This window comes from Setaria viridis, chromosome 2 (genome assembly GCF_005286985.2).
Source record: "Setaria viridis chromosome 2, Setaria_viridis_v4.0, whole genome shotgun sequence".
Classification (NCBI taxonomy): domain Eukaryota; kingdom Viridiplantae; phylum Streptophyta; class Magnoliopsida; order Poales; family Poaceae; genus Setaria; species Setaria viridis.
The window spans coordinates 45,400,578-45,423,814 of record NC_048264.2 but is presented as its reverse complement, the minus strand read 5'-3'; the positions used below and the strand labels follow the sequence as shown (position 1 = coordinate 45,423,814).

At 45.4% G+C, this 23,237-nt stretch overlaps 3 protein-coding genes across 4 annotated transcripts; 2 read left to right on the top strand and 1 right to left on the bottom strand.

Moving 5' to 3' along the window:
* The first annotated feature begins 11,782 nt into the window (after positions 1-11,782).
* On the top strand, positions 11,783-15,318 carry LOC117845539 (uncharacterized). Of its 2 annotated transcripts, XM_034726597.2 has the most exons (7): positions 11,783-11,952; positions 12,656-12,717; positions 13,174-13,488; positions 13,972-14,076; positions 14,170-14,217; positions 14,707-14,962; positions 15,061-15,318. In XM_034726597.2, exons 3-6 carry the CDS (start codon positions 13,222-13,224, stop codon positions 14,944-14,946), a joined length of 660 nt encoding a protein of 219 aa, XP_034582488.1. In that variant the 5' UTR covers positions 11,783-11,952; positions 12,656-12,717; positions 13,174-13,221; the 3' UTR covers positions 14,947-14,962; positions 15,061-15,318. The 2 variants fall into 2 exon arrangements, with proteins under 2 accessions (XP_034582488.1, XP_034582487.1); XM_034726596.2 differs by lacking the exon at positions 12,656-12,717 and having other exon boundaries at positions 11,785-11,952.
* A 930-nt stretch (positions 15,319-16,248) lies between these two features.
* LOC117844993 (eukaryotic translation initiation factor 6-2) lies at positions 16,249-19,129 on the top strand. Its single transcript, XM_034725865.2, has 8 exons — positions 16,249-16,399; positions 16,517-16,581; positions 17,110-17,206; positions 17,309-17,394; positions 17,474-17,518; positions 18,215-18,345; positions 18,441-18,551; positions 18,636-19,129. Exons 2-8 carry the CDS (start codon positions 16,572-16,574, stop codon positions 18,891-18,893), a joined length of 738 nt encoding a protein of 245 aa, XP_034581756.1. The 5' UTR covers positions 16,249-16,399; positions 16,517-16,571; the 3' UTR covers positions 18,894-19,129.
* Positions 19,130-19,254: 125 nt separating this feature from the next.
* On the bottom strand, positions 19,255-22,060 carry LOC117844992 (thymidylate kinase). The gene is made up of 6 exons (XM_034725864.2): positions 21,839-22,060; positions 20,976-21,302; positions 20,713-20,824; positions 20,565-20,624; positions 20,018-20,122; positions 19,255-19,673 (listed from the first exon to the last, which is right to left on the bottom strand). Exons 1-6 carry the CDS (start codon positions 21,883-21,885, stop codon positions 19,563-19,565), a joined length of 762 nt encoding a protein of 253 aa, XP_034581755.1. The 5' UTR covers positions 21,886-22,060; the 3' UTR covers positions 19,255-19,562.
* Between the last annotated feature and the right edge of the window lie 1,177 nt (positions 22,061-23,237).

Here is a 23,237-nt window from a genome sequence, read left to right as displayed (position 1 = left end):
CTGCTGTCCCTTTTGCTGGTATGCTACTTGTCCCGTCCAGGTCACCTGCCAAAGACTCGGTGGTATTGGTGATCTAGCACTGAAAGGACACCACAGATTAATCTAATTTAATGTGGAATCCTATCCTAATGCAGTGGTTGCTTTACAATTCCACTAGGTGGATGATCCTTGGCATCACCGGTTTATTAGTTTACTGCCAACTGGTTTGTAAGATTGGAAGAGCATAAACCGCCAGTGGTTGGAAGAATTCTGATCGAATGCGGAACGGGTGAAGAAGCAACCTGGATGGTTGGCGCCAAAAGAATTTCTGTTCTCATGTACTGAATTCACATGGCTGTTTCAGTCACCACGTGGCACACACTAATTGGGGTTAGAACATTCATACACATGATGGGTCTGAATTAAAAAGCAACTCGGTACATCAAGTGTGATCAAGAGACGACCTTGTTTAACGATCGGTCAGCTTAGTTAACAATAGTTTCATTTTCCGCATGTGGAGCATGAATTCAACTAGCTAGGTGGCAACGCGTGAATCTTAGCCAGTTAAACAAATGCACAAGGGGATAAGGTTGATGAGCACCAGTGGAAGAATATATGGAGGCACTTACCCTTCTTCACGAGAATAGTGGCTGTTGGGTTAATGTTCTGCACTTCACCGAGCTGACACAAGCAAGGAATCTCCAGATCACTAGGCTAACCTTTCATGGAGTTTTCTTTTGTTCCACCATTTCAGGATAGAGAATCTTATTAGAGAAGTGGTTATGGTACTGCTAGGTCGTTGATTACCGCTTGCCAAGGACCAAACCTAAAAGTTCCGCAGTGATAGCTGATAGATGGCGTGAACTCATAGTACAGTACTATGCATCGGTTGTCATGATTTTTTGCCAAAAGAAAGGTTAGAAAAAGCGTGTAGTTACTCCGTATTTGATAAAGTAAATTCTACATAACAAATCTTTCCTTTGATGACTTGGTCTGGGTGGCTTGGCTCTGCCCATTTGTTTATTCATCTCCTCACAGTCACAGCTACTCAGAGAAACACAAGTTGGATCATGGATGAGTACGTCATACCTGTTCGCTATCATCCGATTCCCCTGCATACTGCACAAACGTTTTAAACATTCAGAAAGATCCAGCTGAGAAGCTGCAAAGATGCTTGGACCATTACACGGCTGTTAATGATCTGTCCTTACTTGATCTCATTTCCTGGTGCTTTATCCCTAAGTTTATCGTATTTTTATGGGTCTGGCACTGGCAGTTTGTTATTTCTGGTTGCTTCTTCGTGGCCAGTCGCTCTCTGTGCTTCTGGTTCAGAGAGCTGGTGGATGAAGGAACTGGCAACACAATGGATTTCCTACGGGAGCTGGAGCCGGTTTTCTATTTCTTGATGAGCGAATCCCAAACCGTATTTTCTCGATCAACCAATCAATCAATCAAATCTGCTTCACGATATGCACGAACTACTGCAATCATTGATGACTGCCGACTGCAGCGGCTGCTGCGCTTGCGAAAGCAGAGCCGTGAGCCCGTGGCCTCACTCTTCAATCTTCATCGTCATCCCATGCAGGGGTTTGTTGTTGGATTTGGCGTTTTTAATTTTTAACCCTTTTTTAAAAATATTTTAAAAACAAAACCATCCCGAACATTATTTGCGTTTTGGTCGTGCCGCGGGCTGAGGCGCGGCAGGTAGCCTCTGCCGCGCCACATGCACTGGCGCGGTAGAGGTGCCACGCTGGCGCGGCGCGGGAAGCCATGCCAGCACGACGCTGATCTGGCGTAGCGCTTGCCGCGCCAGGCGCCTAGCGCGGCAGAGCCTGACTTACAACCACGCGCCAGCTTCCTCCTCCTTTCTCCCTCCTCTCTTCCTTCCTCCAAAAACACCCCAGCGCCCCTAGCTGCCCTCGCTGTTGGCCGCCACATACATAGCTATTTCCAGCGAGATTACAACGGATGCAAATGAAGTTCCAGCGGAACATACGAACAACAACGACAGTGGGTGAAGAACTAATTATGCATTGCAGTGGCATGTGCGGCACGGATGCTATCCTAAACTAGTGCCGTTGCTAAACCTAACATGCCTTAGGTAATTGAAATAGTCGGGTAAAGAGCCATGTGTACTTCCTAGTAGAACTGACTCTGCGAGGACAGCGACGGCCCAGCTTCATATTAGCCAGCACCCCCAGAGGATGGCGAAGACGAGGGGCGATCCCTGTTGAGGTGGTACGGGCACTTGCACCATGGACCTTTGCAAATCAAGTTACCAGCAATGTCAACGGCCCAAGGATTCGCGTTAACTTTGGACTGAAGATCCTCGACCTTACGCTCCAGGTCAAAGATCTTGCACTTCAGGTAGTGTATATACTCCTAGGTTGGCTCAGGAAGTGGTGGATCGACCCACTTGGCATAGCGACAGTTACCTTCATCGAGATAGGTCTGAACGTGATGTTAGTTAGAAGGAAAAGAAAGTTTATGAAGAGTAACGAAGGAATAACTTTACTCACTAACCCATATGGCCATCAAAAGAAACGGCGACTTCCTTCCATCACCGTAGCCGTCATATAGCTGGACGACACAAGCCACACCATGATGACACATTGGCCACGCATCCTGGCGGTCGTCATAAGGCCTAAGGCAGTTTGGAGGGGCGTAGTTAGCCCTGTCCTCCAGAGGGAACTCATCTAGGGGTGCCTCATACTCCATTAGGCTAAAAGAACCTTGCTAAGTGATGGTTGGAATAAGACCACTCCCTCCTCTTCCCCTACTCCCATGACCTCTCCCTCTTGCGGATGACATAGTTATTACCCGTGCTCAGTGGCGTCGAAGGATATGGGAGTGTTCAGTGGCGTGCAAGGATTTGGGAGAGGGGGGTTCAATATAAGGAGTGCTGAGATGAAGACGCGTTGCGCGCCCATGTGCTCAGTACGTCGTCATGTTCAATCATCCTGAGAAATGGTACATATAGCCTTTGCAGGTGCAGGGATGTAAGTGTAAGTGTGCAGTCCTATCCGCCTGAGAAGGCTTCATGTTCAGGGTCCTTACAGTCTACAGTGTAGGTTTTTCAGTGAAGGTTCACGTCAATAGTCTATAGTGTAGCATTTTCAGTGAGGGTTCATGTCTTGCTGCAATTGTTCAGGATCCTTAACCTTGGTTTCTTTGCATAGAGCCTTGAGGATTTGGGATCACTGATGTGTATAGCACTAGCAGGCCAGCCGGGTCACCATCCGAGTAATGCTTGCTATTGCTATATTGGCGCGGTAATTCTGGCTACATTAATGTGATCTAGCACAAGGCAGAGCGTACTATGTTAGGGGTATATGTTGCCTCATTCATACAGTCTATAGCGTAGCATGCACCGTAGAATCTATATTATATTGTCAATATACATATAGTATCTATAATAATTATCAAAGTTAAATGTTGACAGAAAGGAATATCTAAATAGGAATTAGAGAGTGCAAGTATTTAGATTTGTATTACCATCAAGAGATGGTATGACCGATGTTGACCGATGTTGATTGCATGTCATACCCTCTTGTCCTCTTTCCCATATAATGATGTGGTATCACCGATGTGTTTTTGAAAACCACACTTCCAGGAGTATATTATATTATTTATAAATTTAGGGTTAATATTTATAAGATAGTGTTTTCAAATATAAATTTAATTTTAGATTGAGGGCTAGACAGACTATAGGCGCGTATGCATGATTACAAATCTGCCTCATTAATTCACAGGATTCGTGTGTATATTCTCGAGGATATTTTGGGCAGCCTGCCATGGCCCTCTCTGCGACTCTGACTCATTTCTTTAGCTGCTTGAGGTGACGCACCAGCTTCGCCTGGCCCTGCGCACACATCCACAACCATCCATGACCATCCATCCATCAATCACAACCACATCATCATGATTCATGAAGGAGAAGGGCATCGCATCAAATCTTTTTTGAAGTACAACACATCAAATCTTTAGCCGGGACGATCTAGTAACATTTGCACATGGTGGTAGTAACACTTTGTAAGAACAATGTATGGAATTTTAGGAACATATGATTCGTAACACATGCTTTACCTATTGTGGAGCCTCTAGCTCTTGTTTGTATTTGCTCACTGGATTTCTACTAGCCTCTGGAATCTGAACTCGAGCATGCTGGATTTGTACTAGCTCTGCCATGGCCAGGCGCCCGGAAGGCAGCCAAATAATTGCTTCAAAAGAGCTCATCGCTACCACGACCACGCCCGCGCACTCAATGCAAATAGCATAATACATGGTTCTCAACAAATAAACATAGTTTTCACAATAAACATGGTTCTCGACAATAAATATAGTTCTCTCACAAATGAATATAGTTTTCACAACTAAAGAGACACATGTACCAACTCAATGAATACATTCACAAATGAACATAGTTTTCACAACTAAAGAGACACATGTACCAACTCAATGAATACATTCATCTAGTCAGAGTCATCTTCATATAATAACTCATCATCATCATCATCCCCCGCAATAACAACTTCTTTCTCTTTTTTATCCATATTAACCTTACTAATAGGTAAATCGGCAACAAGTGCCTTCATCGCCTCTATCTACGCCTCTTCCGTCCTTTCTTGTAACTCTTCCATTCCAATCCTTCTCTTCCTTGCCTTAACCTGCTGCAAATATTCTTCCCATGAACCCTTAGGGTATTTTGCATTCGGAGCAACCATAAAACCTATGCGATCTCTCTCCTCCCCCAACCTTTGTTTCTCTAATTCCCTCTCCTCCTACAACTTTCTCCTATTTTCTCTCCTCTCATCTTTAGTTAGAGGCCGTGGATACTTGGTTATGTTCTGTCTACAATACTTAATAATAGTTTCCTTCGCATAAAGTCCTTCAAGCTTTACTCCAGTCTCCCAAACCATGTCTTGGTATACTTTCCCCCATAGCAAGTTACTGTCAGGTATAGGCACATCATACTCCTCCCTAATCTTTTCTCTCAGATCTTGTATTTCTCTTGACTTTCATAGTTCCGATGTACAACCTAACTTTAACAATAAATCATGACGACCAGAAAAGTCTTTCCAATCACATGTCCTTCCCTCCTGCAATAAGATATTCATATTGTTACAAATTTGTAACAATGGATACACATTTCACATGTAATGGCATAAACGATCAACAAAAAATATGAATAGTTACTCACCCAGTACTCGCCATGTGCATTGCCACAGAACGAACCATATCCAAGCTCAGAAGGCACCACATCTTGTGTTGCCAATATACCACACTTGCATCTATCACTAGGAGAGGAAACACATGGCCATGGTGCCTTCCAGTCTCGAACTCCCGCACTTGCTCCTCCGTTGGGCACATCGACTTAGGCCCATAGATATACTCATTGAAATCACATAGCGGCCACCCATCCTGCATAAAACCGGTGACAAGATTACACAATGCATATAAAAAAACTATCACTGCTTCCTACACATGATCCTAACATTTTCCTACTAAACTTACATGGGTCGTTAGCGAGCATCGAAAGAATGGAGTGAACTTAGGTGGAACCCCTAGCAGCAACTCCACACTTGCACATGGGAGGATCCCTCACACGCCTACAGGTGGCCTCCTGCTTCTCCTCCTTGGTCATTCTAGGTGGGTTTGGTGGAGGAGGAACCCAACGCCTACACTGATAGTATGGTTTAAGCTGCGTGCTATTGCATGGGAATAGGCGGATACTATGATCATATTTGTCGGGTCCATCTATCCACTGAAAGAAATTACAATCCGCGGCAAGCATAGGATCAAACTTCCACTTGCACACATAGAAAGCTCTTCCGGCGGTCTTTGGGTGCCTTGATTGTTTCACCTCGACTGGCACGCCACAGCTACAATTCAGTACCGGAAGGGCAGGAGGTATAGGAGCATCCGCATTGGACTCTCACATGGAATGCATGTACCCCATACACTACTTGTATTCGAACCCAGTCGCCGTGATCTCACCTACACATCAAGTGACCAAAAATTAAGTAAATGATCCATCTACTTTACCGTACCAACTATAGACATCAAGTGGATATATTGCACAAATAAACCTACTAATGCCATGTACAATACACAAATGGATCAATAACTAGCTAAATATAAGCATGCAACAAGTTCTACACGTAAAAATCGCGGGCAGAGAGTCTACTGCGTATGAACTAAGCATCCAATACTACGTAACAACATTCAATTTCATCAAAAATTCGAAACAACATCCGTAACCCTAGGTCACCCAAACATCCACCGATCTAGCAAATGGTACGGTAAAACAAGGAAAAAAGTGAGGAAATACCTTCCCAAGCATGCGGGGATTGATTCCCCCCAATTTTTCCACCAAAAATCGTTTGATTTGGGGGGATTTCGGGGGCCAGGGGAAAGCGGCGAGTTGGAAGTTATACTTCATTGACGAAGTAGACAGGTCTCTGGACTTTGTAGACGTGGCCTGGTTCAGACCTTTCCACTACTACTGCTGTGCTGACAACATGGGTAGTAGCATCTATGTATAGGAACAAGTCCTTGTTTGGAGATGGAGCCGTGAGGATTGATGGTTTTGATAGAAAGTCCTTGAGCTGTGTCAAGGTTTTGTCTGCCTCCTCTGTCCATTAAAACTTGTCTTGTCATTTGAGTAGCTTGAAGAAGGGTAATCCGCGTTCTCCAAGTCTTGAGATGAATTGATTGAGGGCTAACATGCAGCCTGTAAGCTTCTGCACGTCCTTGATGCCGGCTGAAGCTTGCATATTTGTGATGGCAGAGATTTTCTCCGGGTTGGTCTCAATGCCACGGTGGCTAATGATGAATCCGAGTAGTTTTCCCGAGGGTACACCAAAAACGCATTTTGTAGGGTTGAGCTTCCACCAGAACGCTCGTAGGCTTGCAAAAGTTTTTTCTAAGTCTGCGACTAGATCATCTGGATTTCTTATTTTGACGACTACGTCGTTTACATAAGCTTCTATGTTGCGGTGTAGTTGCTTCTCGAAACACATATGGATGGCACGTTGATAGGTCGCACCTGCGTTTTTTAGCCCGAAATACATTGTTTTGTAACAAAATGCTCCAAATGTGGTGATGAAAACTGTTTTGGCTTGATTTTCTTCTTTGAGGGCTATTTGAAGATAGCCTGAGTAGCAGTCGAGAAAACTGAGCAAAGCACACCCAGCTGTGGAGTCGACTACTTGGTCGATCCTGGGTAGTTCAAAGGGGTCCTTTGGGAAATGCTTGTTGAGGTCTGTGTAGTCGATGCACATCCTGCACTCATTGTTCTTCTTGCGAACGAGTACAGGGTTGGCTAGCCAATCAGGGTGGAAAACCTCCTTGATAAACCCTGCCGCGAGTAGTTTGGCCAGCTCTTTTTTTATTGCATCTCTTCTGTATTGTGCAAACCTTCATAGTCGTTGTGTTTAATGAATGCTCAATCAGCTCCTTGGGCAGACTGGGCATGTCAGCTGGCTTCGAAGCAAAGATGTCGTAGTTAGCCCGAAGAAAATTGATGAGCACGTTTTCCTATTTAGGATCTAGCCCTATTCCAATCAGGGCTGTCTTGGATGAGTCACCAGTCTGGAGATCAACGGTTTTGAAGTCCTTCTCGCTTGCTGGTTTCACCTTAGTCGATCCCGACTTGTTTTCTAGGATCTCGAGTTTAGTGGGGCTAAGTTTCTTTGAAGCTGTGAAGACTTTTTGCATGGGGTTGGGTGCTTGAGAAGTCGCTACGATCTCGACAACTTTCGTGTCACACTCGTCCGATCATCTTAAATCTCCACGTAGTGTCAACTCACCCTTAGGTCCTGGCATCTTGAGTACCAGGTACACGTAGTGTGGTATGGCCATAAACTTAGCCAGGGTTGGTCTTCCGAGTATGGCGTGGTAAGACGTTTCGAAGTCGACAACCTCAAACCTGATGTACTCGGTTCGGTAATGTTCCTTGGTGCCGAAAGTGACTTGTAGGACAACTTGTCCTAAAGGTATAGCAACATTTCCTAGGACAATTCCGTAAAATGGTGAGTCCATTGGAGTAAGCATGTATGTGATGTCGAACCACATTTTCCTTAGTGTCTTGGTGAAAATGACGTTGAGTCCGCTTCCGCCATCGATGAGTACTTTGGTCAGTTTTGTGCCTGCGATGACAGGGTCGAGTATTAGAGGGAATCGACTTGGTTCTGAGAAACTTATCCATGGTCCTTTCTGTTGAAAGTTATGGGTACTTCAGACCATTTGAGTGGTGTAGGAGCTGCTGGCTTGATAGCCATAATCTCTTTAAGTACTAGCTTATTGGACCGCTTGGACGCAGTACCTGGGATTCCGCCAAAGATGATGTTGACCGTCTTAGAGGCAGTTTGGAACTCGCCTTCTCCTTCGTCAGCTTCGTTGACCTTACCTTTACCCTTATCCTTCTTTTGACCAATGTCTTCGGGCGGAGGTGGTGCGGGTAATTCTTGCATTACTCGGCGCATGCTATAGCAATCAATCGTCGAGTGTTTGTTGTTTGGATGCCATGGGCATTGTTTCTTGAGTAAGTCGGTGAAGGAGGGCCCGTCATTGCGTTTGTATGATCCTTTCTAGCCTGAGTTGGACATAGCCGCGATAGTGTTGTCAGGTTTGCGCTTGCGGTTCTGATTACCCGAGTAGTTGTTTTGAGTATCATTGTTGCGGTTTTTGTCTTGTTCATGATTGTTGTTATTGTTGTCGCGATCGCGGTTGCGATGAGAGCCGAATCTCTAATGCTCCTTATCTTCTTCATCTGCCCATTGTTGCATGATGATTTTGAGATCTTTGACAGTGGTTGGTCAACGTCTGCCAAAGTCTTGGTACGTTCGACGATCATAGAGGCTATTTTGAAAGCACTCGATGACGTCCCCTTCTGAAATGTCGACTATTATAGCCTTTTTTTCAAAGAAATGACGTAAGTAGTCGCGAAGTGTCTCGCTTTCCTTCTATTTGACTTGGCTTAGGTCAATTTTGTTGCCTGGGCGAGACATAGAATCCGTGTAATTATTAGCGAAAGCCTTCGTCAAGTCTTCCCAGGAATCGATCAATTTTGGTTTGAGTGACTCGAGCCATGTCAACAGCGCGGGTTCCATGCATATGGGGAAGTGAATGACCTTGGTATCATCATTACCCCCAGTTGCTTGAACTGCTAGTGAGGAACATCGTAGCCATTGGACTGGATCTTGCTTGCCATCATACTTGGTTATCCCCGTCGGCTTGAACTTTTTAGGTAGTTTAGTCTTCATTACCCGTGTGGTGAAGGCAGGGAAGTGATCATAGTCATTGGCTTCGCGTTCGCGTTCGCGGTGACGGTTGTTATTGATTACCTCTCTAAGGTCGCTGAAGATTGAGGCTTCGTGATCAGCTCTTCGGTGGCGAGGGCTCTTTGCAGAATTGGTGCAGCTAGCCTCCCCTGCATCCCTGCTTCGCCTTGGGGCCTCGCGTTTATCTCTATTTTGCCTTTGGTTATGTTGTCTCGGCTGGTTGACTACTTCGTTACTATTTCTTGGAGCCTCGCGATTGTCACCGTAGACTGCAATGTCTCTGCTGCCATCCTGGTGGGCCAAGTTTCAAGGGATAGATAGGATTGGTGATTCTTTGTCGAATAGTTTGTAAGCTTGTTCTGCGAGTTGTGCTATTAACTCATTGCCCCTTTCTGCGAGTTGTGCTGTTAACTCGTTACCTCTGTCATGAGGTATGAGAGTTGATATGAGATTGATCGAGGTAATTGCTGCGAGTGGAGTGTTGTGCTCTTGAGCTTGCACTGCGTCGAATGCTCTTTCGAGGTTCACAATAGGAATGTTTGTAGCTAGTAGTCGGCGACGATCTGCTCGGGCAACATTGCGTGCCCTTCTTTGATTTCTCTGTTCGGAGGTTTCATCTAGCGGGGTGTTAGCTGTCGATTCGTCCTGTGAAACGTCGTCGAGTTGTGCAACCCGTCGAGGAGTTTTTTGGTGGCTGGCACCCGCGTCGCTGTTTGGTGACGTGATGACGAAGATTTCTCTGTCCGGGTAGTAACTTCCAGAGCTTGATGTTGCAATCTCCGTAGTGCTTCCTTCTTCGCGGGTTGAAATAAGCAGAATACCCTCTTGATACGGGAGGTTGTCTATGTGAGCGACAAGGCGTGACTTGTAATCTTGGGCAAGGAACGATGGCTTCATCCCAGACCAATAAACGAATCTGCCTTGCGGAGTCGAAGTAATTACCAAGCCTTGAGTTGTGCCTGATAAAGGGATCTCTTGGATGGAGTCCGAGTCGTAGTCGCAATCCTCGACTGACTCGAGTTCGGATTGGACTTAAGTGAGGAGTTCTTGGTGGACCGCGGCTGCGTTGCGGAGTCCGAGTGGGAATCGACTTCGAGTTGAAGTCAACTTGCGGGATGACTTGGACGTCAGCCTGTGCAGGCTAGTCCGAGTCGGTGTCGAATCCGAGCCGTAGTCGAACTCAATGTTGTTGACATTGAAATTTTGGATTTCCTCGACGAGATTTTCTGCTTCTTGATGAAGAAAGTTTTCGTTGAGATGCTTCTTTTCCTGGTTGTCAATGATGCAGCGTTGAAAGGATCCAACGCCGTCAGCAATGCAAAGCCAGGAGCTGAAGATGAAGGTTGCGCTCGCCTCAAAGGCGAAAGCAGACTTGATGATGACTGGTGCCATCGATCTTGCGCGGAGAAACTCGGCGACTTCCTCTACCTGGCGCGCCAGCTGTCGGTGTTTTAGACCGGCAACCCTCCTAGGGAGTATCCTAGGTGGTCTTTTGTGCGGTGGGTGTTGTCGAGAATCAAGGAGTCGATGGTGACACAAGGAATACGATTTAGACAGGTTCAGGCCGCTAGATCACGTAATACCCTACATCCTGTGTGCAGATTGTATTGATCTTGTTCTTCGTTGTTTGGAGGGGGTCCCTGCCCGCCCTTATATAGTCGGGGGAGCAGGGTTATAGGGCGGATTGTGTATAAGTTCTAGTCGAGTACGTTTACAGAGTCCTACTCTAACTCGGTAGAGTAGTTTCCTTTGACCCGACTAATCTTTGGGGAGTCCATGAAGCCTACGCGCCCTGCGGAGTAATCTTTATGTCCGAGTAGGTTTCGGGTACGTTCCCTTGAGTGGGTCCGTACAAGTCCTCCGGTGGGCCCAGAGGTGCCTAGCCGACAAAGGTGGAGCTCGGTTGTGGCTGGAGGAGGAGGAAAGGAGGAGGAAGGCTAGTGCACGCCTGTAGTGTTGGCGCTGGCACGCCAGGTGGGCTGGCGCGTCAAGGGCTATGCCAGGTCAGCGCGCCAGCGTGGCAGCTCTGCCGCGCTAGTGCATGTGGCGCGGCAGAGGTCACCTGCCACGCCATGGGTCGCCACGCGGGGTCACGAGATGCAAATAAAGTTGGGGGGTTTTTAAAAGAATATTTTTAAAAAAGTAAAAAAAATAAAAAAAAAATCTTGGATTTGTCTGGAAATGTAAAATCCTCGCGGAATTTCTGCTGCGTGGAACATGCATGGAGGAGCCGGTTTGCAACTGGTGGTCGATACGAAAACAGCCAACGAACTCCGGCCATGTTGCAGATCGCATCTTCATCCTGCGTGTCTTGTCATCCTGATTGATCCTGACGGCATCCAACAAACAGCCCACTGCACCGTGTCTACGGAGTCCTAGCTAGCTAGCACTACACCCCTACCTCAGAGCGGGCCCACCCAGCCGGCGGGACCAGTCACTGCATCGCGGGCCCCACCACCACCTCTTAATTGCTTCTGCGGCTCTAGTGTTCTAGAGCACTGCTCGCCTGACTCCCTGTGCGATGCGCTTTAAAGGGAGCGGACGGGCTCGACTCGGCCGTCTCCTCCCCCCACATCCACCTCTATCCACCTCCATCTCCTGCAGCAGCGAGAAACGCACGAGGGGTACGGCTGCTGAGATCGCCTCGAGGCTCGAGTTCTTGCGTCCCGCGGTGCCTCCCTTCCCAAAGGTGAGAATTCTGTGTGCTCGGTTGGCCGTTTGGTGCGCGGGGAAGGCTGCGGTGGGTGCGGTTGGTTCGTGGCGAAACTCCGGGGCTCCCTTTCCTGGCTTCTCAGTCAGGCGGGGATATTTCCTGCTTTGCCTGCGAAATCAAGGCCCGTCTTGGTCGTGGGGTTTTAGGGGAATTTTGAGGTGATCAGGCCCAAAGGTGGCGGCTTTAGTTGGATTAGTGTCTCGGACTCATGGGTTCTAGCGAATTCCTTGTTAATTTGGTTGCAATCAGTGCCAGCGTTCATTCCTGGTGTTTGATTGGCATGGAATAATGGAGAATTGGGATTTGGTACTTTGTGTGGTTCTGGTTCCCCAGGCTGCTGGCTCTGGCTGATTGTGACGTTTATGCCACACAGAGTTGACTAGTAGGCGCGAAAATGATTGAAGGGAATTTGTTTTGTTTTATTTCCTGAGTTTTCTGTAGAGGTGTACATCGATTTCAGTTTACATGTGGTGCAGTGATTTTATTGGTCTTGTGAAGCTTCCATTCTGTGAAAACATAGCACGATAGCGGATTGGGTGAACTTTAATTTCGATTGTACTGTAGCCGGCTTGGATTGAAAGTTGGATGCTTTGAACTTTGAAGACGGCGTGCTAGTTTCATTCATATTGGTAGGAACTTCACTAGTTACAACTTAGAAAGTACTTGTTCTTGTGGTCAGGCTTGCTTTGGTAGGGGTAGGCATCGGATCCGTGCACTTGCTTCTTCAGTTCTGGTGCTGTGGTGAGTAGTGTGCTTTTTCATTGGAATTAGGTTCTTGTCCAACTTATTGTAATACATTTTTCTTCAAAATTTGAATAAGGTTATCATCACTCAATCAAGAATTAGGTTCTTGTCATACTTATTTTTGCTTGGTGTGCTTTATGTGACGCTATTGTTGTGTGGTTCGCTTCTCAATAAAATACTGAACAATGATTGCCTTCTCATTTCAATCAATATTTACTGTTACTGCAGTTTAATGTAGTTACCGACATTTTAGCTTCCTTTCATGCTGTATGCGAGTAGTGTTCTTGAGTGGGAACCACCTGCAGTAGTCTCCATGTCTTAAGATTTGATAAATTCATATTGATGGTATAGCGACATTATTAATATTTTTGGAACTTGATTGCCACATTGCTTTATGTCTGGTAATATGTGTGCATTGCTAATGTTTATCTGTTTATTGTCTTTGTTTTTCAGGATTTTGGAAAAGAGTTCTTTGGTATTAGGTGTTTCTCGAAAGGGTAAATGGGATCAGAAGGACCTTCAGTTGTGACTGTCCATGTTACTGGATTTAAGAAGTTTCATGGGGTTGCTGAGAACCCAACTGAGAAAATTGTGACCAATCTTAAATCTTTTATGGAAAAGAGAGGGTTACCGAAAAACCTTGTGCTCGGAAGCTGCACGGTTCTTGAAACAGCAGGGCAGGGGGCACTTGGCACATTGCATAAAGTTTTAGAATCTGCTATTGCAGACAGAGAGAACGGGTCATCGACGCAGGGACAAATAATCTGGGTGAGTGCTTACTGCTGATCATATTCTTGATAGTGTGTTCTGGGATTATCTTAGATGAAAAAGCTTTCCTCTAATTTTTAGCTAAAATGTCTGTGTTCTACACTTCTGCTGTTTACCATGTTTTTATGTCTCTCATCAAGGAGGTTAGCATTTAAATTATGCCAGTCCAAGTAGCAAGTTCCTTCATGCATTGTGAAATGGAACAATGAATTATGTAGTGTTTAATCAATATATAATCTACCTGATTCAGAAACAACGTCAGCCACCATTTGCATCATCTGTTCCTGGGCCTCAGAGTTGTCACTGATTCGTAATTCCTGGTTGCATTTGACTGTGTGGGCACTTAGTGCTGTAGCTCCACTTTTGGATGCAGTTTATGTCTGATATAGTGACGCGATCATCTTTTTTCTGAAAATAAAACAAAAAATATCTAGCTTGTATTCAGTGCCACTGGAATTGAGTTTCTCATGGAACATTTTTCAGATCCACTTTGGGGTCAACAGCGGCGCAACAAGGTTTGCTCTTGAGAACCAAGCTGTTAATGAAGCCACCTTCCGTTGTCCAGATGAGCTAGGATGGAAACCTCAGGTTGCTTTGTTGGCCAATATTCTTATTATTCTTATCTACACTTACATATAAATCTTGTTATTGCATTTTATCAGCTTCATTGTTCCAATGCAGAGGGTTCCGATTGTGCCAGCTGATGGAAGCATCTCACGGACGAGAGAGGTAAATATTTAATACACTTGATTTATGGGTGCTTGTTGAAAGATAGATAGCTGCCATTCTTCTTTCTTTCTTTCTAATCATGTATCTGCTGTATCTAGTTCTCCGTATGGAATCCACTTACTGCGCAGATATTTTATCTTTAAAGGTTTCTAAAGTTCATAAATAAGTTAGTTCTCAAATGTATTTGGTTGTACCTGCCAAAAATGTCAGTGAGATATAGAAGTCCAATAATTAATCACTTCCTGTTACTTCTATTTGAATCAAAACACTAGTCTTGGATAAATTAACAAATACTATGATGAACAATGCACTAGGGCAATGTATTTTACCTTTTTTTACATATGAATCAAAATGTTGTTTATTGTACTAAACAACCTGCTAGAGCTATGGATTTTACGTGCACACAGCTACATGAATTTGAGTTCAGTTCTCTTTTCCATTTGAAGCATTGTTGTTCTCAACGTTAATCTTGTTTTCACTACCAATCAGACTACCCTGCCAGTAAACGAATTAACCAAGTCACTCCGGAAGATAGGCTACGACGTGGTGCCTTCTGATGACGCTGGCCGATTTGTGTGCAACTACGTGTACTACCACTCTCTTCGGTTTGCAGAGCAACACGGGATCAAATCGCTGTTTGTGCATGTGCCCCTCTTCTTGACGATCGACGAGGAGGTCCAGATGCACTTCGTCGCTTCCCTTCTCGAACTTCTTGCATGCTCGAACTAGGAACAACAGTCTGAAGGTAGGTCCGCATACTGCTTATCAGTCTTGCTGTCCAGTTTATTGCTGTCAAAGAGTAGAGTGTAATCCTGTTCTGTTTGGTTGGCTTGTTCCTTGCAGAGCAATGATTCTATCCTAAAGATGTAAAGTTGGAAGCAGACTGAAATAAGGTGGTGTGGTGATTGATGAAAATTAATCTTGCTTCAAGGGGTGTGTTTGGGATGTGGGGGCAAAGTGCTGCATAGAGTCATATTGTATCTTCCTGTGGCCAATTGTGGCTTGTATGCATGCCATCACGTGCTGTAAAACACGCTTGAAACTGAAATATTGGGAATTTGGTTTTCAATAAAATCGAGTCGTGGGAGCGGATGCATGACACGCGACGAAAACTGTCGAAGCTGTTGAGCCTGTGCTTTGCGATCGTTGCTTTGCGCCTGTCAATTTTTTATGCTGGTGTATTGGTGAATGGCGTCGCCAATTTCTGATGCCATGTCAATGTCATCCGAGCCGCAGCTGCTCGCCAAGACCAAGAATGGATATGTGTCACGTTCAGTTCAGACATCAGAATCTTCAGATAAGCCGCAGAAGTTTTTGGATAGTCCAAAGAACTGAACTGTCCACGTTTCATTCAGTTGCCAACTTGCAACCTCTGAATTGCTGCGAGCGTTGGATCTGTGGGGCCGAAGGGGCCTCCTATCTACCTCGTGGAAGATAGGAGTTGAAACCTTCCTGCCCACCGTGTTCCATCTCAATCTTATCTTCTTCTTGCTCACCTTTTTCCCTTACCCTCTCATTTAACGATGGCCCACTGAAAAAATATTGGATAAAAAATGTTGTCCAACATTTTTTCAAAAAAGTTAGACTAACATTTCTTCGGAAAAAAAGTTGAACAAACATTTATTCGAAAAAAGTTGAGCCAACATTTCTCTAGAAAAAGTTGAATCCAACATTTTTCGGAAAAAGAAAGTTGCACCAACATTTTTTTCAGAAAAAATTGAATCCAACCTTCTTCTCCGACCGCGACGGCAGCGGCGGCAAGGGAGGGAGGGGTGGGCGGCGGCATAGGTAGGGGAGGGAGGGAAGGAAGCTAGGGTTTGGATTTGATATAGATCTAATAAACCTCATTAATTGCACGAATCTCGAATCACTGTCTATGATGTTTGCCGCAAATTCGTCAACCCGAGCCCAGGCCCAAGTATCTCCACGGGCCAGAAGTCGCACGCAGTCTGGCCTGTGAGGCCCAACGAGACCAGCCCATGGCTCCCACCGCGCGCCGCCGCCTCAGTCCACCAGAGCGATGTGGCGTGCGGCGTGCCCATGTACCGTCACGCCCCACGCTCCCCATCATTGCGGCTTCTACCCTTCGCATTCCTCCCTCTCAGGACCGCGCCTGAAACCCTTGCGCCCCCGCCTCCGCCGCCTCGGCCACCGCCTCCCCCGACCCGAATCCGCCCCGCCGGTTCGTCTTTCCTCTCGATTGCTGCCTCGTTCCTGCGTAGATCGCTATCCCCAACTGGATTCCTCGGCTGGTTCGAGTTTTCCCCCGGTGAAAATCGCTCTTGCGTTTGATCTGCAGGTGCGCGCTTGTAGTTGAGGTGTGCTGCTGCTGCTGCCGTGAACACCGATCGACCATGGCGACCCGTAAGTTTTGAATTCCTTGGGCCATATTTTTCGGTGCGAGTTTCGTCCGTAGGGGCTTTTGTACCCCATAAATGGCGTCGGTGGTGCTCTAATCTTAGTCTTGGTCTGTTTTGTTGTATTAGTTTTGCGGCTGGATGACTGGTAGATTTATGCTAACCATGTGATGATTTATGCATCATATCAGGTGAAGATTGTGGGTTTTGGGGTCTATAAGGTAGTTGATTGAATGCATATGCTTGCCTGAATTTTGGGTTTAGAGTTAGAAGGCCAGGGTTGCTTTCAGTCTAATGGGGGTTTTCGGCAGCTACACAGTGTGACAAAGTTTAGTCTGTAGAATCGCCATGTTAACAATACTGCAGTGGTATTGCAATTCCTTACTAATATAAGAACTCTTCTGTGATTCAGTTCATGGTTTTCTACATGGCTTGTTCTCTGTTGGGTCTGTGTGATTTTAGACTCTGATGATCCTTTTAAGGTTTGTGTTTCATGTTCTATAATCTGCAACTTCTGGCATGTAAACTATTTCAGGTATTCAGTTTGAGAACAATTGTGAAGTTGGCGTTTTCTCCAAGCTAACAAATGCCTACTGTCTGGTAGCGATTGGAGGGTCAGAGAACTTCTACAGGTTAGTGCTACATATTCTTTTGATTTTGAGTTATTGGATAACCTTTGGTGGAAGTAGAGGAATCTCTTAACTTTAATAACATGTTCTTCTAATGTTTTGCAGTGCATTTGAGGCTGAGCTTGCAGATTCCATTCCCGTGGTCAAGACCTCTATAGGTGGCACCAGAATAATCGGCCGTCTCTGTGTTGGTTAGTTTTTGAGCTTGGCTTTGCTATCTGAGTTATTATTTACTCGACTTCAGCTTACTTTTCCTCTTTGATGACCCAGGAAACAAGAATGGACTTCTATTGCCACATACCACCACTGACCAAGGTAAATATTTGCTTTGTGCTGTAAATGTTTGTGTTGCTCCTACTAGACCTGTTGTTATTGCTTACTGACAGCTGGTTGTTAGGAATTTCTATAAACTTGTCCAGATTTCCTTTTCACATACATGTCTTCATTCCTTTTAAATTGCTTCAGGCACATTTGATTTTGTAAGTTTATGGGGCATGGTTTTTTGAAATTAGCTGTGCGTTGTAGGAAATGCTGTTTTCTAGCAGCAGTCAACCTCTAGGTGATTTTAATACATAAGGATAGTTAGTACTCAAAATAGTCTGGAAACCACTTAGAGAGTGATTACATTTAGAGAGGCAAGTCGTCTTTGGCGATTGTGGTGCCATGTGTGTTTTTTAAGCCCTCAGATTTATATTGTGGACCTGCAGTTGAACAAGTTTGCATGTAATTTCTGGGCCAAATCTTGTGGAGATTGTACCTATTTGTTAGGGATGTATAACCATTCCAGCTTGGTAACCGGCATGGCCTCATTGTCAATTGCAAATTTGCTATAACGATTCTCTCATTTGTTGTAGTATCCGTTCATCTCAAACCTATCTAAGTAATAGAGAAGTAGGTGGAGATAGGAGGAATTTTCCTGTCAACTTGGTTGTATATGTTGTGATATTTTTGCCTCTTCATATCATGAATTATTTATGCTTATATCCTCCCTGTGCTTTGAAACTGTTCTAGAGCTTCAGCATCTGAGGAACTGCTTGCCTGATCAAGTGGTGGTACAGCGTATTGATGAGAGGTTATCAGCCCTTGGCAATTGCATAGCCTGCAATGACCATGTTGCTCTTACACACCCTGACCTTGACAAGGTATGCCTACATATTTCTGTTGACCGTCCCTCCCTGAACCTTTGCCTTTTCTCAATTACCTAAGGCTGAGCCCTTTGAGCTGTTTGATTCTCCAGGAGACAGAGGAGTTTATTGCAGATGTGCTTGGAGTTGAGGTATTCAGGCAGACCATTGCTGGAAATATCCTTGTGGGGAGCTACTGTGCGTTCTCTAACAGGGGTGGCTTGGTACGGGTTTAACATCAACTGCATTGCTTTTTGGCTTGCAAATGCTATATATATACCTAATGTCCAATGGTACTGGTGAAACAGGTTCATCCTCACACATCCATTGAAGACCTTGATGAGCTCTCCACTCTCCTGCAAGTCCCGCTCGTCGCTGGAACCGTGAACAGAGGCAGCGAGGTCATTGCTGCAGGCATGACTGTGAACGACTGGACTGCCTTCTGTGGCTCAGACACGACAGCCACCGAGCTCTCGGTCATCGAGAGTGTCTTCAAGCTGAGAGAAGGGCAGTCCACCGCGATCGTCGATGACATGAGGAAGTCTCTTATCGACAGTTATGTGTAACTGAGGCCCTGCAGACGTGGGTCTCAAGTACTACCTGTGCCAAGGTGCACCGCGAGCTATACTTGTGTTATCAGTAGTAAAACCAAAACGTACCAATAGGGTCTTGGTGGTTTATCCTTTGGCTTCTGAATCGTAGACTCGATGTTTTACCATGTTCCATTAAGGCCATGGTATGCTAGTAAGAAGATAACGCTTCTGCTCTTCGTTATAGATGTTACGTGCATCTTTCCTGCGTATGTTTACTGTTTGTGCAACCACCTGGGAAGTAAAGAATTTTGGCTACATTCACCGTCCTTGCATCGATTTAAAAATTAAGGTTTCAAATGCTAGTAGTTTGTTGCTTCGAGTGATGACGCATGCCTTTACAAAAATTTGTTCAGTCCAGCAAAATCATGAAACTTGAAAGTCGTGTTTCGTATCCTCACGTGTACCGCATCACAACACAACCCGAACTCCATCGGGTAAACTCTGACAAATAAGCCTATCTGAAAGCACCAGTTAAATGTCGAAATGTATATTGCACTCGGGACATTGATACAGCAAATGGCAAATGAAAGCGCTGCCAGATGCTTAGTTTCTCATCACCAGCAAGGGTGGATCACACAACGTGCAAGAAGGTATGTATCAGCTTGTGCTGAGCTGTGCGTTTCTTCGCCGAATGGTGGCGCTTCACCAAGTCAGATTGGTAAGTGGCTTCTCTTGACACTCTTGAATGCAGTTCGTAGCCAGTTCTCTCAGCTGTTCTTCAACGGTCTCCATGGGAAGGGAACCGTCAACAACCTTCAAAAACACAAATGTGAAGCGATATTGGGATCCATTCGAGAACTGGTTAACAAAAACAGCATGTATTGTGGCCCTGAGCACTGTCAAAATAAATAATCAAAATTTACATTATGGATTGCTTCTCATCTACTCATCTATGGAATTTCTATTTCGCACATAGCAAATTAGAAATATTAGCGGTCACAAATTGATCGTGGAAAGTTGAACAGAATATATAGAGAATAGGTTGCCACTCTGGTTCCTTGGGTTTGGCACATAGAACTTCACTCACTGCTCACTAGCACAAGAGGCAAAGCAAACACAAAGACCCTATTGTGGTGATTTTGCAGAAACTAAGTTACCTTCCATGTCGAATCACGGAGTGAATGATAATGATCTGCAACTCTCTTTTGGAATTCAATCTTTTCATATCGCTCACCTCCATAGCCCCCTCTTTCAGCCGCTTTCTGTAGCAATCATTTCACATTCCATAATGAAGCAGGAGGATAATCAATGTAAACTATTGAAGCATGGATTAGATGACACATAACATCGAAAATCAATTTAGCATACAGGCTGGTATATAGCATTATAGGTGGGTGGGCAAAGAAAATTTCTGAACAAAAAGTTCTCAGCAGCAAAAGGCTTTAGAAATAAATGTATTGATTTTAGCGTTTCAAGACAGAAATCAATACAGTGCGACCTTAAGTGCATCATCATCAGTTCATCACCGAGTTCTATATGTAAAGATTATTTTGATTGGGTTAAGGCCGAACAATGGCCATCATCCTACAGTGTGTAAATAATGTAACACAAGTCAAATGCATTACACACCATAAGCACAATAAAACTGAAAAATCTAGAACACCTTCATGATGGAACACCATAGACCGAGTATAAACAGAATACCTCTGGTTGTACATCCAGATAAATTACAAGATCTGGAGCTATAAGTCCAACATCTGGAGCCTGAAATAGTACAGGCATCACTTGTCAACTTCCAGGTATTTATGCAAAGGCAGAAAATCATTATACATCCCAATGTTACCAAGCTCACCTTGCACCATTGAATGTCAAGCCCTTTAGCAGCTGAGAACGCCACTCCGGAATAAGAATAACGGTCTACAATGAGAGTAGTTCCACCGAGTAGCTTGCTTTCCATCAAAGCTCTGTATGTAACAAACCAAACGAAACAGCTCCACGGTTTTAGCAATCCCTGAATCATTGTGCACATCATACAGTATATAACTCGAGCAAATTTCCCACATATCACAATAGTATGTTGACAAACATTTATCTTACATTGTGAAAAGAGCATACCTCTTCTCCCAGCGGTTTGCGCTGAAGAGCAGATGAATCGTTCTGTCATCAAGCTGCGACTCATTTGCCAGGTAGGCAGAGATCATCTGCCCAACACAAGTGCCCCTATCAGGGAACCGCCACCCTTCAGCACGGCAACCTTGGCCTTCCAGATAGGACAGCAGCCGAGCACACTGTGACGATTTGCCACTCCGGTCCAGCCCTTCCAAGACGACCAGAGCACCACGCCCGCTCTTGCTGCCAGCATCCGCCATCCTCACGCCCTGAAACGCCCTCCGACGCGTTGCAAATAAGCCGAGACCAGAGGGCGCCGCCGCTTTGCCACTCCTTCAACAAAGAAAGATTGCAGGCACTGAAATCTTCTAGTTCACAAAGGCACCCGGAGACACGTCTCAGGGGAAATCTATTTCCAAGGCCGGCATTGCACATCAGCACGCATCATACGTGCAGAACCATCAGATCCAAATGACGGCAGATTACATCTGATCTGACTTCATGCATATTTCCTGAACCTGAGCTACATGATTTTCAGTAACTAGGAGAAGCGAGTGCTGACCACCCCATGCCGCGCCCAGCCCCGACCTCCCCCTACCTGCCGCCGCGGTCACCGGCTCACCGCTCCACCCACCGCCGGTGCAGCAGCCCCAGCTCGCGTCGCCCAGGCTCCTACGCGCGAGGCCCAACTCGCGTCGCCCCAGTCCCGCGGCCCCTCCGTTTGCGGCGCTCCGCGGCCGGATCTAGGCGAGTTCCGCCCCTCCCCGCCTCCTCCGCCCCGATTCGGCCGTCCGGTCCTCGATTTGGTCTAGTTCGTCCCCAATTTACCCCCTACTCAGCTGCATAGGAGTGGATCAGACACGCCTCACCTGCTCCAGGATGCTGCTCTTCCAGCGAGACGAACCAATGTAGTCATGCACAGCCGAGTATCTCGATAGCGAGCGGAGGCGTTAATATCGGGTGCTGTGCTGCTCTGAGGTCGGCGGAGCGGAGCTGGAGCCCTACCCTAGTCGCGGCAGCGGCGGCGGCGGCGAGGGAGGGAAAGGAGGAGGCGGGGCACGTTTCGTATTTCGCCGGGAGGGAATTGGATCAGTAGTAGCACCTGATCTAGGCCATTCAGGAAGCATCCAACGTCCCAAAAAAAGCCAGCTCACCCTACGCTACCTTCCGGCGAGACGAATCTATTAAGGGTCTGTTTGGCAACCATGTGTTAAAGTTTAACATCTGTCACATCGGATGTTTGGATGCTAATTAGGAGTATTAAACATAGGCTAATTACAAAACTAATTGCACAGATGGAGTGTAATTCAAGAGACGAATCTATTAAGCCTAATTAGTCCATGATTTGACAATATGGTGCTACAGTAACCAATTGCTAATGATGGATTAATTAGGCTTAATAGATTCGTCTCGCGAATTAGCATAGGGTTCTGCAATTAGTTTTATAATTAGCTCATGTTTAGTTCTCCTAATTAGCATCCGAACATCCGATGTGACACTGTTAAAGTTTAACACCTCGTATCCAAACACCCCTTAAGCCTAATTAGTCCATCATTAGCAAATGTTTACTGTAGCAACATATTATCAAATTATGGACTAATTAGCCTTAATAGATTCGTTTCGCCGTTTAGCCTCCACTTATGTAATGGGTTTTGTAAATAGTCTACATTTAATACTCCTAATTAGTATCTAAACATTCGATGTGACGATGTTAAAAATAAGTTAGAGGAACCAAACACCCCCGTGTTATTCTTTCTTGATCTTGGCCTCGCAGTCTTAAGCAATAAACTTCTTTTCTTTTTAGGTAAATGAGAGCTTTACTGCTAGACCGGAAGGTGATTACATTCGTTTGTTACTAGGTCCAGAACACACGTAGGAGCCTGGCCTAGCCAACAAGCAGTGTGAACGTTGCGTCTAGCCAACTGAGCTAACTCATGTGTTACAAGATTGCAATAAACTTCAGAAACGAAAAATTGAGGATGTAATCACTTGTCTCCAGAAAATCCGTGTAATTTCCACTTCTTTTCTCAATAGGATTTTGCTTGAGAAAATGTTTGTATATGTGGTAATGCGTGTATCATGGTGTAAAGAAGAAAATAACTAACACGAGGAGTCGACAACATATATTATGTTCGAATGTTGGTGGCCGGAGTATTACCTTATTTACATATTATGATTTTCATGGGACTGGCTAGGATAATTGGTTAGAGATGGCGAGCGGCATTAGATTGACCTTTTACTATGAAGGTTTAAGCCAAACTTGTTAGC

Coding starts and splice junctions, on each gene's coding strand:
- LOC117845539 (XM_034726597.2), top strand. CDS start 13,222: ATGGGATCAGAAGGACCTTCAGTTGTGACTGTCCATGTTACTGGATTT. Junction 13,489..13,971: donor CGCAGGGACAAATAATCTGG/GTGAGTGCTTAC, acceptor AACATTTTTCAG/ATCCACTTTGGGGTCAACAG. Junction 14,077..14,169: donor AGCTAGGATGGAAACCTCAG/GTTGCTTTGTTG, acceptor GTTCCAATGCAG/AGGGTTCCGATTGTGCCAGC.
- LOC117844993 (XM_034725865.2), top strand. Junction 17,519..18,214: donor ACATACCACCACTGACCAAG/GTAAATATTTGC, acceptor AAACTGTTCTAG/AGCTTCAGCATCTGAGGAAC. Junction 18,346..18,440: donor CACACCCTGACCTTGACAAG/GTATGCCTACAT, acceptor TTGATTCTCCAG/GAGACAGAGGAGTTTATTGC.
- LOC117844992 (XM_034725864.2), bottom strand. CDS start 21,885: ATGACTACATTGGTTCGTCTCGCTGGAAGAGCAGCATCCTGGAGCAG. Junction 21,303..21,838: donor AGAGCAGCATCCTGGAGCAG/GTGAGGCGTGTC, acceptor TCTTTGTTGAAG/GAGTGGCAAAGCGGCGGCGC. Junction 20,123..20,564: donor ATCTGGATGTACAACCAGAG/GTATTCTGTTTA, acceptor TGATTGCTACAG/AAAGCGGCTGAAAGAGGGGG.